General features: G+C 40.0%; 1 protein-coding gene across 2 annotated transcripts in view; it reads right to left on the minus strand.

Moving 5' to 3' along the window:
* XPO4 (exportin 4) overlaps positions 1-18,252 on the minus strand; it is an 83,584-nt gene that overhangs the window by 48,308 nt on the left and 17,024 nt on the right. For both annotated transcript variants that reach the window (XM_054079008.1, XM_054079000.1), the window contains exons 2-4: positions 9,613-9,718; positions 5,333-5,474; positions 5,026-5,164 (exon numbers count right to left, since the gene is read on the minus strand). In XM_054079008.1, the coding sequence (XP_053934983.1) occupies positions 5,026-5,164; positions 5,333-5,474; positions 9,613-9,718 (387 nt within the window). The remainder of the gene's footprint in view (positions 1-5,025; positions 5,165-5,332; positions 5,475-9,612; positions 9,719-18,252) is intronic.

Genomic DNA, 18,252 nt, shown 5'->3' on the forward strand with positions numbered 1-18,252 from the left:
TCCGAGAGGATGAGGGACTACAGATGAAGCAGCTCCACAGTGATATGTGTTATCATAGTAATAAAAGAAATACAGGTGCCACACATGGAAAGCCATAATTTCTTACTTCCCAGCGAGTCTGAGGCCTTCCACACCTGCACATCTAATGAGACAACAGAATTGAGGAAATGAAGAGTCCTGGATGCCATACATAGAACAAGAGGCACACATCTCTCCTTTGGATCACACCTCCTCACTTTCCAGCCCTGTCTTCCAAACTGCAGCTGGATTTTAAATGGTAATACTGGGAGTTATCAATTTCTCATATTAAAGCTATCAAGCAACTAAGCTGGAGTCTTGCTGTACTGTACCTCTTTCAAAAGTAAGATTTGAAAACTTTAAGAGGCATCCTTGTTAATACAACTACTAAAAACATAATTACATTTTAAAGTTTTCTTACATGTCTATTACAGAGTTTTAACCTCATATTTGGAGTGGTTCTTGGATCCCCAAAATTCCCAAACCAATTCTTAACACACTAACTTTGGCCTTCGTAGACCACTTGTCAGCATGAATGAAACTGCTCAAATATCCTGGTTCACCATCTGTTTTTCATATTCAGCATGTCTCAAGGGCAGTAAGGTTCATAGGACAAGGTAATAATTTTATTAGACCAGAAGATACAGCTGAGGGGGGAGGGGGGAAATATATATGTTTTTGTGAAAAGCCATGAGACCCTCTCCAACTCCTGCCCTACAACATGAGAACACAACAGCTAGCTAGACAGGGATACAGAAGTAAAATTTCTCCTAAACAACAGAAATAAGAACCATAAATGCCAAATAAATTTAACCAGTTATCTATGCAGCCATTATTACTGATAGATTAGTTTCAATAAAGGTAAATGCCTATGTTTCTGCCTACTAATATTTCCCACTGTTCACATCAGATCCACCCGTAGCACATTCCTCGGCAGTTTCAGGTAACCTGAAGCATCTGAATTTCCTCTTTAGCCCAACCATGACCTTTAGGACACAGACCAACAGATTTACAGACTTTAGGAGAGAAGGAACAGTTGGGATCCCAGAGGTCTTCCAGTAAGTCTTGACAAGTCTTCCTGCATACATAGAAAAATTGAAGTTTCACGTATGGAGCTTTGTATTAGAATACATTCTACTGTATGCATTGTAGATCTTAAAACATACCTCCTATTGCTTCCCAGTCCCATGCCAGGTCTACAGTCGCTGGACCCTTCTGCATCAGCCTATGAATCAAAGCATGACTCGTACTCTAGTCCAGTTTTAAGTAAAATCCATCTGACTATGTGGACATGCAGACCAGTTCCTCCTCTTGGGAATCAGTCACTAGAGCTACGAGGGTTCCTATCCTTCTGGCAGGGATGAAGGATAAACAAAATTCTTCAGCTATGCAAAAGCAGAATATTCTAACACAAAAAGAAGAGGCCAAGACATTGAAGGCTTTAATAGTCGAGAAGCACTTGGCCCACACAATTCTCAAGAATCTTGAAATCAGTGACAGAAAACATGTATTTAGCACTTTTAAGACTGGCTCATTATACTGAGTCTATTGCCAGAACCTCTGTACCCCAGGGCTGAAGATTTAGAAAAGAGACCCTGAAATTACTATCAGAGGGAGATACAGACTCTCTTTCGTTAGCTTATATCAATGTTACACCATGAGCCAGCAAAAACAAAAACAGGAACTCCAAAGCTAACCCCTGTCCTCCTAGAGGATTACTACCTGAACTCATTTATAAATTAATAGGCAGCCAGAGCCTCTGTAGTTTGCTCTGCCATCTCAGACAGAAGTTTCTTCCACAAGATCCACAAAGATCCAGATGGTAAAGAAGTGGCAGCAGGAGGCAATGCTCCAGCTTCAAACCCTGGCTCTACCCACGGATTCTTGCCATCCCTGTAGCATTACCTCTCCATAGTGCCCTGTTATTTACTTAACATGTGCACTGTTTTTCACTATTAAGAGATTACTCCATACTAAAGTAATCTTTTTCAACTCCTATACTCTTTCTTCTTCTCCTTCTAATTTCCTTATTTCTCATTCTCATCAGTTCATCCATCAGGTGGGCAGTAAGTCAGAGGAAACACTGAGCAGAAGAGAAGTCTGCAAAGGATACAGAAAGGGACCAAAAGACTCAATAGAGAGAGTCACAAAGATATAACAGTCTTCTGAAGCTTAAGCGGATAAGGCCAGAGGCAAGAGTGCACATGACATCACAGGAAAGATGTATTAAAAAAGTGGAAGGAATCAGGGAGGCACAGAGGGCTGGAAGACATCTGCTGATCTCTCCCAACACCTATATCCTAGCCTCCTCCCTGACTTGGGTGGAGGCATGTTCTTATAACTAATATAAACAGCTCTCCAGGGAAGCACAGAAGCACCTGAGACACTGCATGGCACTGTCCTGACAGTACATCTTGGATCTCGAAAGCAGTGCCACTCCCTCAGTTTCACACCGTACCCTGAGGCACCCTTCGCTGTGACTCCATACTGCAGCAAGGCAGCTGCACCACTGTGGTTCCACAAGACCTGATGGGCACAGCTGAAACTACTCAAAACATCCCCCCCATTTGAAAAGCTAAGTACATAATTGATGTATGGATTACTCCATACAACCTTTCAAAGTTATTATATATTTAAACAAGAGGCATCCCCTGAAGTCACTTGGAGCTCAGTTGTGGCAGTACTGTGCTAACACACAATTTTATTACTGTTTATTGTTGTGTACGCCAAGTCCTGGGTCACAGGAAGCTGTGTCAGGACCAGAATTTCTCTTGCAGCAGTCTCAGAAGATTACAAAAACATTTTGATGAATGAGAACTATTTTACAACATAAAATCATAGAATTGTTACAGTTGGAAAAGACATCTAAAATAATCAAGTCCAAACCATCAGCCCAATACCACTTTGCCTACTAAACCATGTCCCAAAGTGCCACACACGTTTTTTTTACCACCACCAGGGATGGCGACTCCACCACCTTCATGGGCAGCCTGGTCCAATGCCTCACCAGTCTTCCAGTAAAGAACTTTTTCCTAATATTCAATCTAAGCCTGCTCTGGTGCAACTCAAGGCCATTTCCTCTTGTCCTATCACTTGTTACATTGGAGCAGAGAACTACAATCTCCTTTTAGGTAGCTGTAGAGATCAGTAAGGTTGCTCCTCAGCCTTCTTTTCCCCAGGCTGAACAACTCCAGTTCCCTCAGCTGCTCCTCATAGAAAGATATAAACTCCATGGATTTATAAATATTTATATCTTCATATATGTTTATATGAAGATATAAATCTTCACATGTACATTGGGAGCATATATTTATAATCAGCCTGCCAAAGACTAACAAAGATAAACTGTGCCACACAGATAAGACGTTCCAGCAGCATCACGTGTACACTGTATTAGTGTACTGGAACAGAAAAGGTCTTTATATACTAAAAAACATTTTAAATACCCCTCTCTTAAAACCTAAGCAAATATTTTGCAAAAAATATGGAGAAAGTACTTGTGAAGAGGGAAACCAAAGGGAACAAAGGGAAATCAAAAGCTTAGGCAAAACTTGGTCTCTGTGTGGTGGCAGTGAGCGAAACTTGGAAAAGGGGGAAAAGTGAAGAACTGTCCCTTCCCCCAGGCAAAGCCCCTCTGCAACAAGCCCAGGGTGATATACTTACAGCTGGCAGTCTGGGTGTACGTGTTCAGTGTAGCGTCTCTGTATATTAGTGCATGCACAGAATGCAACTGCAGAAGTTGGACTGTGCAAGAGTTAGTTCAAAAAAGATTCAATATCCAGGTATCTATTTACTCCACTACTGTATCTTTATGGAGAGATCATATAAACTGCATGACCAACATGCAAAAAACTTGAAAAACCTCAGTTGTAACTCCATTTAAATAAACAAGGCTATGTTCCCCGGGGGTAAAAAAAAGGCACAAACTTAACATTGTTCTCCTAAACAAATACCCATTTCTATCCAAATTATGCCCAACCAAAAAGCTGAAATGTTCTTCTTAAGCCAAGTAACAACGAAATTAAGGTTTAGAAGTATAACCAAAATTTCCATACCCTGGGGGCATACCACTTGTGTTCAGAGGTGACACACTATTTTTAGGACCATGACATGAGCTGCATTACTTCTAGTACATTTTGATCAAATTTTCAGAGTTAAACAGTTGCCGCTCACATTAAGTACAACTGCTGCTCTAAATGCTCAGCAATGTTAGGAGTCCATTCCCTCAAGGTTTGTTTTGTTTGAGAAAAGCTTCGGTTAGAAGTTGCAGCATGGAATCTATATAATCTTTGATTTGCATCTGGTAGGAGAAAAATCACCTCTCTTTAATCTCTAGTTACATGCCTCTATTATGACCTATTCTAAACTTATCTCCTGGCATAGCAAACGGAATTTCACTAAATGCATAGATAGATATTGGACACCTTGTTTCCACTTTGAGCTCAGTACGGAAGGTAACACCCCTAGTAGTATGACATTAAATCTAGAGTAAGTTTTGTATTTCCATTCCACGTTTTACTTCCTCACACCCCTTTCTCTCCACCTACCCGTCTCCCGGAGAACAGCAGAGGTCTATGCCTCTTGCTGGGTAGCCCATTGCAACAGCTGAGCCACAGGAGGGAGGGTGCAGCACTGCACAGATGGAAGAGTAACAGCATGTAACAAACCTGCCAGCTAATGGAAAAATCCACTTTAGATCATGCTGTTAAACTAAAGAAACCCAGAGAAACAGCAAAAACATCCCATCACATTAGTGACAACTAAAGCAGCTACTGAGAGAAACCTGTTTCCTAAGAAATATCTTGTATTTTTGCACCAAAGAATTACTACCAGTCCCAAAACATTCTTATTCCAAAATCTCTTACGTGGTAAAAGATTGCTTGAATAGTTATCAACTTAATTACTAATTTTTATTTTTATAAGTACACAAGATTTTATAGACACTAAGTGTACAGTTCATGCTGCTGACACTGACTGCTTAAATTTTGAAGAAAATGAAATACTTACCACAGTGGGGTTACCGCTGCTGATCAACTGGCTGACTTCATGAAAAATGCTTTTGCAGTCGATTGATTTGTCTAATGATCCCCGTTTCACTATCACCGCTACTGCTAATAGAATCTGCTCCCGAACGTACTTCTGAAGGCTGTAAACAACATTGCAAAAATAAGTTTGCAGATAAGCTGACAACTCTACAGAAGTCAACTGTTAAGAATGGAAGACAAATTATTGTTGAAATGGGCTTCCACTGCTTCCCTTGGTAAAAAAAAAAGGATAACTCAGACTTTATGCAGAACATTTTTTCTATACTTACTTAGGCCTTTGTAAGACATAGGTTAGAAGGAATGTTCGCAGTGACTCGATGCTAGTTTTTTCCAGTAGAATCCATTCTCTCACAACTGCTTCCATTATCGCTGTAGCAGCTTGAAAAAGGACATAGTCCACTTTACTAGTTTCTAGGAGGAAAAAAAAGTAAGTTTGAGTATCGGACGACACACAGGTATTTAGCTTGTATGTATTTAAAAAAAAAAAAAAGAAATTTACTATTAGTTTACTATTACATAGTAAGAAATCAGACAAAATTTACATCTCAAAAGGCAGGGGAAACCAATAACCCAATTATAAAATTGTCCAATATTATCCGAGTCGAAGACTCCGAAAAAGAAAAGTTGGCTGTATGAGGAGACTGGCCAAAATTCAAATATATGAACGCCACTACAACCGCAAAACGAAATAAAATAATAATGACAGATTTAATTAAAATACACTAAGATTTGATTAAGTTGTCAGAAGATTCTCCTGTCATTTGCATGTTTGCCTTTGGAGCCAACAATGCCTGAACTTATATGTATTTTATGGATGGTAATGAGAAGCAATGATATTTACACTTAAAGATAACTTTTTTGTTTAATTATTACAACAAAAGTTCTACATACTGGTGTATGTAAGGTTTTCTATATTAAGTTCAAGCTTCTGTATTCATCTTGAGGTAATCAAAATATAACTTTCTAACAAAGCGTAGGAATCTGTAGCCCTTGCTATCTCAATATCTGATCACTCTGTGCATAGATACCATGAAGAAACCAGAAAAAGATGGTATGGAAAAAGGTGATGGCTTGTGTGACTACAAAATATAGTTAACAGAATCCCCCTGGAATCTGAATTTAATTTATATGACAATGGAAAGCTACAGACAAGTTGTTGTTCTTTGCTTTTAAGAATTTTAACTTAGAAACAACAGGTACTATCCCAGTGGCCAGTTTCAAAACACTCTGAGGTCCATAAGAAACAGAATGAGCATTCAGAAAAGGTGTAGCCACAAGGTGGCAAAAGCATAAAATCTGAAACTGTGAAATAAAATTCCCGAACAAGAAGCAGAGTTTGAGCTATGGTGGGTGTCCTGCCAGGAGCAGAAAAACTGGGTTCATTCGAGAAAGCCTCAGTTAGGGGATGAAAGGTTTTAAATGACTAAAAAGAAGCTTTCTTCCCCTGATTATATGCACAGAAGTTCATAATATGTTTTTCCTTTATATGCAAGTTCTATATCCAAGATAGCAGCCAATTTGCTAAAATGTTAAGTAATTTAATCAGGTTCCAAATCTAAACCCTACATAGGTAAGCATATTTAAATCAAAATAAACCACCTTTAAATCTACTTAGTTTAATCTGGGAAATGAAATAACACACACATAAAAGTGAGCCAGATTATTCCTGCATGGAATTTTAAAATTCTACCATTTTCTCTCTTCTGGGTCTTTGGGTTTTCAAACTGCACAAAGTTCAGACAAAAAGAGAATGCGATTAAAAAAACCAAAGGGGATGGAATTTCTCCTTTGCATCAAGTACTACAGATGCACAACTGCAATCATTAACAGCACAGACACGCAGCACTCAATGTAAGCTTATAACTAGTCAGAGCACCACTATCCTCTATGCGAAGTTACTAAAGAAGGACAGGACAAGTTTTGCCAGTACATTTAAGAGCTATAAGCTTACAGCAGAAGAATGCACAGCCTCATGCTTCCTGGATTCAACTCCATGTTTCTAAAGAAATTATATGGTAGTGGCTGTTCCCCTTTACCCTTATGCTCCTCATCTCCATTGCTCTTTCTATATCGCTCATACACTCTTCTTTCCACACCCATCATCAACATTCTCGCTATCTCTACCTCCATTCCAGTTCCTGCCTGGACCATTTCTTTTTATTTTTCCTGTTTCTTTTTAAATCCAACTACTCCGATCCTCTGGTTCCCACCCAGTCTCACCTGCATGTATCCCTTCTGTACACTTGAACTCTTTTACCCATCACAAACAGATTGTTTTCCTTCCTGGTTCCTGATTTCATAATCCCTGCCTCTCCCTTCTCACCTCACAAGCGTTAACAAGCTGTTCTTTCATAACACACTGTACAAACACTTGCTCACAAAGCACAAAGTTTTGGGGAAAGTCTCTCAGTTCCAGACCTCAGGATCACAACTGCCTAGTGGAGAAACCACTGCCAAGAAAAAACCTGCTCCATGTGGAAACATGCTGGCTTCTCAATGGTAATAGCACATGAGCAGTTTAAGGATGTAATGTTTCCAGACACCCAAAAGGTGTTGAAAACAGGATCACATTCCTTCCAACCAGCCATATTTTTATTAGTTTTTTTCCTTCCGAAATGTCTGCAGTCATATTTCATCATAAATTCTAAATTGTATTCCCTTGTTTGAGAACAAGATGTAATGATGTATCCCTTAGCACAGATAGTGCTACTAGGTATTTGTTTCATAAATTGCTATTATTTACTTCTGAGTAGTGATAAATACATCACTTATTAGAGACCAAAACGTTCTGCAAAGTTACTTAGCTACACTTTTGTTGCCCACTTCAAATTCTCTGAAAATCAATGTGAAAATTGATTTAAAAAGTATCAATTTTGCAGACCCCTAAAGCAAAGGGTGTGGTTACAGTCTTCAGGACTGAAGCACTAATACAATATACTAAAACTAGAAGACACTCCTTTGTAGAAGACATTTTGGTTGGAAAATGGGTGTAGGAAAGGAACCACAGGCTGGTTAAATTACCACAGGATAATTTAACAACAGAGTGGTCTTCAGTTCTTCTTGGAGAGGGGCACATTTAGACTAGACATTAGGAAGAATTTCTTCATGCTGAGGGTGGTGAGGCACTGGCACAGATTGCCCAGGGAAGCTGTGGCTGCCCCATCCCTGGAGGTGTTCAAGGCCAGGTTGGATGGGGCCTTGGGCAGCCTGATCTAGTGGGAGGTGTCCCTGCCCATCGCAGGGAGGTTGGAACTGGATGACCTTTAAGGTCCCGTCCAACCCAAACTATTCTATGATTCCATGACTCCATGATAATATTGGTATCACGATATGAATGATGATCTGTACGTCTCTCATCCAGCAAATTTAGATATAATTATTAAAAAAATTACTGTAGAAAAAATTAAGTATGAAAATTGTAATATTTTAAACATAGTTCTAGTATTGCTTTGTTCATGCTGGAAAGTTCTTTGAAAGAAAAGCTGTTCTTTCTGTATCTGACACACGTTCGTTTTCATGAACTTCCAGGTTTTCCTCACCAGGTTTCAGAGTCAGCTTTCACTGAAAATTCCTTTTTGCCTTCCCCCCTCAAAATTCACTCCTGGTCAGTACAGTGGTGCTGAGCAGGAATCTTACACACTTACTGCTCCTGTGATTTTCAGATGATTTAGCTACTAAACTCTAATTAAAGTCTCCATAGCGTCTCTAGAAACAGATTTGTATTCAAAGATTTGTAACACGACCACATTTATAGCACTTCCATTAAATCTCTAGAAATTTCTGATAAAAGTGGTACCTACCAATCTCTTTCCTTTCTCCAAATCTGTAATCTCACAAAACTTTGAAGCAATGCTCTACTACTTCTACCAGGTAGACAGAAACTCTTCTCACTACCTTATTTTTTAAAAAAATAAACGTAACATTTGGGCTGTTAACAGCAGCTTACTAAGACATTCAACCTTAAATAAACTCTCACCATGGAAAACAGCACTACTGTAAAATCTGACAAAATTATATGAAATCACATCATTGGCTGATTCAATGAGAAGCATCAAGCCAAGCAATTACACTACAGGCAGTTCTTCAAGCTCCACAGATTAGACAGTGTAGCAGAGGAAACCTGAATCTATCAAATCAGTTTAGGAACTTAGCTACACGAAGAATTTCTTCACCAGGAGAGTGGTGAGGCACTGGAACAGGTTGCCCAGGGAAGTTGTGGCTGCCTCATCCCTGGAGGTGTTCAAGGCCAGGCAGGATGGGGCCTTGGGCAGCCTGGTCTAGTGGGATGTGACCCTGCCAATTGCAGGGAGGTTGGAACTGGATGATCTTTAAGGTTCCTTCCAATCCAAACTATTCTATGATTCTATGAAGTTGTAGACTATAAAGGTGCCAGAAACAAAATCGAAGGGCAGCGATAGGCTTCACCCTCCCTCAAAAAGGACCCTCATCAGACTCAAAACTAATGTTCATATCCCCAGCTGCAAAACAACAGCAGAGTTCCAGTTATAAAAGCAGGTATATGCCTGGCTTGACTTATAATATAACTTACCCAAAATGTGTTTGCAAACGGCAAATGGTGATTTTGATTTTCTAAATGATAAGAATATGTGCTCGGCATGTTGACGTTGTTCATTATTGACCATGGAAGGTGGTGCCTGGAAGAAGAGAGAAAAAAAAAAAGAGTTATTCCACTAAAAACCCACGCCGACTGTAAGTACATAATAATATCATGAACTTACAAATATTTGCCTCATTAAGCATCAAAATCAAGTGTCTCTTGGTAAAGCTGCCTGTCCTTTCAGTCATGGCCTGTTCTTATTACCACTACGTATTTATGTTGTGTACACAGAACTGCGAATAATGAGTCATCAGGCAGAAAGTGAATAATTTTAAGTATTCTGTTCCTAATGACAATTTTGAAGAAAGAAAAGTCAAATCTACATTCAACACAACCCTTTTTCAACTCAAACCAGAAACATGGCACACCATGCTCAATCATAGAAAAAAACCACTGTTTTTATTTTAGTCCTACACTTGTTTTAAAATATTGAATTGTGTAATACAATAAAGGGATTAAAAATCATGACTGCGGATATGCTCTCAAATAAAGTATTGGCAGTAGCATACTACCCTCTAGTGTTTCATATTAAAGTTGACATCTTAAAGACTAAGTGAGGGCTTGAATTTGAGTAGGATGTTTGGGGATGGCCACAGTGGTTCCTCAGCTGCCTACACTTGCCCTGTTGTATCTCCATCTCACCTGCTGTTCCACTACTGCTGAAAGCCAGCTCCATGGTGGTTTCTACCTGAAAATCAGCTATAGGTAAAACATGAAACTAAGCAATAATCTGGATCATCACAAAGTGGGATATTACCTTTAGAGCTTAGATGAGAGCTAACCATCTGTATGGCAGCCTCACCTCATCAAGCAATCCCGAGATCCCACCCTCTGCTGCTCCACAAGGTAAAAACAACCCTTCAGAAAGCATCATCTATTTGCACCAACACACTGCTGTCTCCTTTTGCCATTAATACTCTCCAATTTCTATTACTTGAGATTTATCTGGAAAAACACACAGCACGAAATATGCTTACAGGGGACTGATTCCACCAAGCAGTGTAAGCTGAAGCGTGCCTTTGGGAAAGGAACACGCACATGTAGAAAGACTGCATAAAACTAAAAAGCTGGGTCAAGGTGACCAAGGAGGTTATCAGCTGCAGCTGAACTTCCAAACTCAGCTCCTGATCCTGGAAATCTATGGAGAACGTATGCACCATGCACCTTTTGGTTTTGATTTTTACCTGCTCACAGAGACCAAGGTTTCAATTGAAAAGAAATATTTTCCAGTATATAAAACGGATCAGTTCTGATTTAATTCTTTTTCCCATGACAAAACACAGACAACAGAAGATTCAAATATGACCTAATAACACCACAAATTAAAGCTGTTACTCCTCAATCATTTTTTCAATAATCTGACTAAATGAAACAAAGGAAAGCACATTGCTGACCCTTGGATCAAGAGGGACCTAATAAACAGCTCTGCTGCTTCCTCCACAGCATATTTCTGCACTCACAACCTTCCAATGCAGATGATACGAATGGCCTGGGAAGGCAGTCCACTGCCAAGGACAATGAACCTTGTTTTGGTATAGACTGAAGTACCACAGGCAAAACTTGATTTCATTATTACATTTCATTTGTTTTCTTGGCATTGTGCTGTTCCTGTTGGGCTCACCAACAACCCATTTTTCTTTTCATTTTGCTGTTTTTTTCCATCCACTTGCATTTACTTAGTGCCCAAATCAATCCACAGTTACCGGTCATTCATCTCAAATTCTTCCACTTTATAGAGACCACAAATGAGTTAGAAGTGTTTCTCATTTTTTTAAGGTCATTTGTGAATAACAATGTGACGTCAAACGTGTGTTCCTACTTAGAGGAAATCAGCAAAACAGGTATTTCCCGCCCCCCCCCCACCCCCCCCCAAATGAACTCCACACTTGCTTTTTTAGACTTCAACTTTCTCCTCGGACTCCAGTGAACGATATTTTCAAGTGCTCCAAAGGCACTTGGAGCAGAAAACTGAATTGGGAGCCTAATTTTTAGCCTTTTTTCTTTTATTTTGCTCTGGTTATGATAGCAGACTCATTCTGACAGAATTGCCTTAAGTCAGAATGCTTTATTTTAGAGTGTGAGATCAAGCTAATTCCTAAGGTTTTAACGTCCTTTTGTTCCAGCGCTTAGGAGGAACACCCCCCTACCTGTACTGGCAAAAAAAAAAAAAAAAAAGAAAGGTTACAAATGAGGGATATTTTGTTTACAAAATGTAAAAGCCAAACAAACAGACTTTAAGGCTACCACCACTATTTCTCTCTCTATTGAAAAGAGTCCTGTTTTTACTACTGTTGCTGGAATATTGGCAAATGTGCTCCTTGTTCAAACATTCCTCTCTAAAAGCAGAATCCTGAACTAGCAGGCTGGAGGCCTGATGTAGCTGGGCTGAAACAACCCCAGGAAATCGCTCTTTCATGTGTCTGGTACACAGAGGTAGAAGAGAGGCAGGTCCTGAAGATATGCATGGTGAGTTTCTACGGGTGCTTTTTGTAGCTGGGTTAGCATGGAGGGAGAGCCTTATGAATGCAGAATAAATGCTCCGTTCCTTCAAACTTGCCCTACTATGATCAGCTTGGTGCAGGACCTCCTTGGACAGTGATTTGAATCACAGGACACCTCAACCTTACCAGCTGAGAGGACAAGTCAGTGTTTGTCCATGCTTCCTTCTGGGTAGGTGTTAGGTTCTGCACATGTGTAGATGGCAGCTGCCTTCAGTTCAAGCCTGTCTTCCACCTGCTTGGAGCAGTGGCTCAGAATCTAAGGCAGCAGGCTCCATGCAGAAGCATGCACAGAAAAGCTTTCAGATATTTCAGGCATTATGCACCGCTGAACTGACATGGAAGTGACCTCAGCAAATCCAACCCAATGCAGAAACCCAAACTTTTCATAGAATGATAAAGGTTGGGAAAGACCTCTGAGATCATCAAGTCCAACCATCAGCCCAACACAACCATGCCTACTAAACTGTGTCCCGAAGCACCACATCTATGTGCTTTTTTAATACCTCCAGAGACAGTGACTCTGCCCAGTGGAACACTTTTCTGGGCAGCCTGTTCCAACGATTTACATTTACTCTTTCAGTAAAGAAATTTTTCCTAACATCCAACCTACACCTTCCCTGGCACAACTTGAGGCCATTTCCTCTTGTCCTATCACTTGATACTTGGGAGAAGAGACCAGCACTTGCCTGGCTCTAGCCTCCTTTTTGGGAGCTGCAGAGAGCAGTAAGGTCTCCCATCAGCCTCCTCTTCTCCAGACTATACACCTCCACTTCCCTCAGCCACTCCCCATAACCCCTGTGCTCCAGACCTTTTTCCAGCTCCCCTGCCCTTCCCTGGACATGCTACAGCAGCTCATGTCCTTTTTGTACCAGGGGCCCCAAAACTGAGCTCAGGATTCGAGGTGCAGCCTCACCAGTGCCGCATACAGGGGCACAATCTCTTCCCTACTCCTGCTGGCCACGCTGTTCCTGATACAAGCCAGGATGCTGACTGCAAATTTAAACTTGTAGAGAAGCAGCCTTACTGATTCTTCGGCGATAAAAACCTCAATTCTGCATGCAGCCAGCCATCAGCAGGAGCCGTTGCAAACCTCTCCTTTCTGCAACCTGAAGGACAGTGGACTCTAGCTACATTCACTGCAACAGAGCCAGCTGCACAGAACGTCACAAGGTTATCTGGAGCAGGTTATCAAAAATGCAAGAATGCAGCAAGAAACTGACGTGTTTCAGCCAGTGCTACCACAAATAAACCAAAGCAACCAAACAAAAACAGCAGTCCCCACTTTTTACCCCACTGTATGAGCAAGCATTTCTGCAAATGCACAGAGAGCCAGATGGGAGAAGTAACCACCAAAAAGCATCCCACCACAGGCAGGTTTATTTTCATCTAGATCAGCCCTCCAGTGTGGTTCACCATAAGTCAGAACAGAAACCTGTGCCAGCACAGTACGGAAAATAACAGCTGGCGAGACAGGTTGCTGTTTTTAGCATCGATTACCATTCTATAAAGTGCATTTTATCTAGAGCCTCTGTTGCTGTGCAATGCCATAGGAATACTCTGAAGTCTCAAGGAAGACACAGCTTTGTTCAATGAAGTTTTATGAGAACTAAGAATCTAATTGCTTGAGACAAACGACTTTAACTAAACTCTCTGATACAAAAAGGTGATATCCCACTCCTCTCCTGCTCTCACCTGCATGGACTTGTCACCTCCTTGCATCACCTCATCTATCAACTAGACCATCAAAAAAAGCAGGGAGGAGAAAGGTGCACAAGGGCAATCAACACTTTGGTTACTTTAATAAGCATCAAAAAGTCAGGCAAGTTTAGCGATGGGGAGAAGGAGTGGAGTGACATTGCTCTTTCAGCAGTTCTGACCTTGCAGCTCACAGCTCAGCAGTCCTGCAAAGCCTCACTAATTACAGCCAAGTTAGAAGGAATTCTTTGGATGTAAGTGACAAAGAGTAATATTTTACAAGTCTAGGGTCACTTCTATTCACATTCTTGGAGTAAGAAGAGCAAATGAGGGCCTATCTGATCTTACACTGATTTTGCATTAACAAAGCCTATTTGTCATTTAGAAATCATTTCTATTTTCAGTGTTCTGTAATACTTATGAGGACTTAAGAGTCATCAGCAGCAAATTATGGCACTATTAAAAAAAGACAGAATTAAAGTTTTATGGAAAACATCCCCTTATGCTTACAATAACTAGAAAAAGAGACCTCCAACTCTACATTATTATTCCTTCTACTTCTCTGAAGTCTGATTACAGGTGACATTCAGCACCTTGGAAAGACATATGGCACATCATATTCTTGCATTTAAGTCAAATTTAATAATACATTAGACTCTTAAAACTGTCCAGAACACACAAGTGTAGCAGGTAAGTTTTAACGTGTACGTTAAAGCCACCAGAGGGAGCTTATAGCTCACAGTCTGCTGTACTCAAACGGCAGTTATCAGTACATCACAAGTAAAATCCAGCTAATTTAAGGCTTTACAGGGAAGCCCAATACACATATTCTGTGTATAAATTTCACATTACAAGAACACTGGTTTAGGTGAGCCCAAGAGCCCTGGAAGCAAATGTCCAGCATCCCCTTAGCAAAACAGGGTTTAGAACCATACCTCAGGTACCGATCGCGCTTGGAAGGTCCCCTCAAAATACCCACATGTTCACTGTTTTCTTCAAATTGTCTCTTTCAAACTCTACCATCCAGCTTACGAGGAATTAAATACCAGCGTAGTAATGACCAGACTCCTTCGGCATGTTGGAACTATTCCCAGCTATACTGCTCTCCTTTCTATACTGCCTGATGTTACCACTTAACACCCATTTGGTCTCTATTTGTCTTACAAGTTACCTATAAAATTTCTTCAGGACAAGGATCATTTTCTGGTTTTAGCACAGCAAGATACTGCCCCACAAGAAGAGAGATCCTATATAACACCGTATTATAAATAACATCACATCCTTTCAGCTATTAAGGCTGTGTAGATACAGAACAGGAAGAGCAACAGCTGCGTCTACCGATCAGATCCAGCAGGAGCACTGACTCAAACAGTGATTATTCACACAAGACAGAGAAACCAGAAAAAAAAAAAAAAAAACCAGGACTGGAAACTCTCTGCCAGAGTTGTATTAATATTTTTAGGACCACTAAATGTACCTGAAAGCCTGCACTACTAATAAGAGAGTAGTGTAATTCCTTCCCTTTCACATGAACTGGTTTATTAATAAAATAAAAAAGCATAGATTTTTCTACTTCATTATGTGCTGCTACCACCAGTTTGAACAAAACACAGAGAGAAATTCAGGTAGGGCATCTGGTGACAAAGTTGCAACGCGGCCAATGAGCATAAGTTAGAAGATGTAAATCCAGAAATTACAAGCTTTCTCTCTGCGTGGCTGAGAAAAAAACCTTTACTGTGGTTTTCCTGCTCAAGGAAAAAAGCATGGGAAAGCCAAGGTCTTTGCTTCCCTTCTCACTCTTCTTGGAAAACCACAAATAATTGTGATGATGCTCCTCAAGCCACCAACAGTAAATGAGCCAGTGGAAGAGGGGCAGGGGGAACTCTTAGAAAAGAGCAGAAAGACTACACTTAAACACAAAACTGAGTTTGTGAAGTCAAAAGTAGAAAACACCTTTAACACCTCACAGTCAAAAAAGAGAGCTGGAGAAGAAAAAGAGATGGAGGTTAATGTTCACATTAAGGTAAATACAGTCCTAATATTTTGGGAAACTGGTAGACAGGTGCATTTTGAAGGAACGTGTTGGCACAGGGCAAACAAAAAAATCTGTCCAAATCACATGTACAAACACCATTTTCTGGTGTAGTGTAAACATGCTCCAACTTCATGAGGACTGAATGCAGAGGGAATGACAACAGCTTCTTCTCTACATAAAGATCAGTTCTGCCAAAAGCATCTCAGACACAGGCAAGCCTTTCAAAATTTGGACAGTGATCTTCAGCGGTAGGAAACAAGATAGATCAGGCTCTTATATGCTTTATTAGACTGTCAACAGTTTCCTCTCCGATTCACATATTAGCATACATTTGATTTTTCACTTTCTGTACACTAAAAAAACTAATAAAATCAGCCCACTCTCAGGGTATAACCTATCTCATGGGTGCTACAGCAACAAGACAAGCATTTTGAAAGGCCAAACTGTTGTATAAAACTAATCTCAAATAAGGTTTTTCCTTCCTTGACTTATTAGACCAGACATATTTAAATTTTTTGTAAATTAATTTCCACACAATTACTTTTTCTTTCCAGAGTGAAATCTGATAAAAACAAAACCCAGCTTTCCATCAGAAATTGAAGTTTCTCCTCAGTGAGTATGAGGACAGCACATCCTCCTGACATCCTCCTTCTTCCCTTTATTACCACTATGAGAATTGTTATGAGAAACACTATCACAGACAAAGCTCCAGCACCCTTACCCCTGCTAATAAAATAGAGGGAGCCCAAACACAATTTGTAACAACCACCTCTACCTCTGGCAATCCTGGTATAGACAATCCACTGATCTGAAAAACGAAGAAGTAAAACACGCAACAAATTAACAATATTAAACCCTCCAAACAGCACCGGGTCCCGACAGCCACAAGAGTACTGGCAGGTTTTTAACTTCCCATTCTTACTGCCTGCAGTCATCTTTCCATACTGTGTGAAGATAAAGAGTACCTGATACAGCAGCATCATTCCATTTCCTAAGTTTAGATATCACCACTTACTTCTTTTTCTCCCCTAAATAACCCACCTTTGCTTCTTCCTTACAGAACACAGATTTCTCATTTCTAACTTTCAGCTTCTCTTCTGCTCCTCCCTTGATGGCACAGCAACCATTTAAACAGTATCATATTATTCACTGATGCTACAAGGACAGTAGAACTGGGAATGAATTAAATTAAAAAGGCAAAAAATCTGGCATAATTTACCTAGGCAGAAACTGATTAGGCAAAAAGATATTTAAAATAATGTAAAATATTAATCCATAATGAAGACTCAGAACAGAAAAGAAACAGGTATGAGAAAGGGTTAGAGCAACTGTCATTTGGAAAATACATACATGACTAGGAAACACCTGGTAAAGGTACAGGTGGAAAAAATAAGGACCCTGGGGGTTTTGTTCCATTTTAAATAGAAGAAATAGTAAGATACAGATGGAGGATCGGAAGCTACACACACATATTCAGAACCACATACTTAGTACAAGAATTTCGTACCGCAGTAATGTGCCTTACATATAATTATGAGTTGTCATGACAGAGAGTGCTGAGAAACGACGGTAGGACATAAGAAAGGCAGCAAATGGGTTGCAAATGTCAGTTATCTTCTTCATAAGCCTGAAGTCATCATGTATTTACCAATACCAGGCTGAAGAAGTAACACCATCTCTACATTTGAGGTAGTACCTGTTTATTTCTGGAAACGCTGTTTCTAAAAAAAAGTATCAAATTCTCCCTCGATTCTGTTCAGGCAGTTTCATGTTGATCATCATAGACGTACCAAACCCAACATTTTTTGGTCACACATTAGAAGTGACATCATTTTTTAAATGATTTTCAATGTTGGAGAATATTACTTATCAGTCACTTGTGGACAGTGACAGTATCCTAAAATTAACAACTTCTAACATTCAAGCAACAACTTTATTATTAAAATCAATAAATGAATAGATGTTTAAGTATGAATTAGTTAACAAGTTTGTGCTGGTTATCTCTGCAACATACTTTTGCTAAGAAAAATCCTGCCCATGATCCTGTATAAACATAATTAAGGATGGGACAAACAGCGCTTCATTTCTTGCAGACAGAAAAGGCTGCTAGAGACAAATTCTGATTTTTCACGCACTTTTGCCATGGCAAGATAGCACTGAATACAACTAAATTCAGTGACTTTCTATAATTTCACAGAGGAAATCTGCAAATTGTCATGTCACAAAACAGTCACATACTCCTCCAGATTTTGCTGCTGAAGAGAACACAGAGAGAGTGCACTGGAGTGTTTTAAGCTGACACCCACAGTATTCCCACCTACAAAAAAAAGTCCCCTAAGA

Source organism: Cuculus canorus, chromosome 1 (genome assembly GCF_017976375.1).
Source record: "Cuculus canorus isolate bCucCan1 chromosome 1, bCucCan1.pri, whole genome shotgun sequence".
Lineage (NCBI taxonomy): Eukaryota > Metazoa > Chordata > Aves > Cuculiformes > Cuculidae > Cuculus > Cuculus canorus.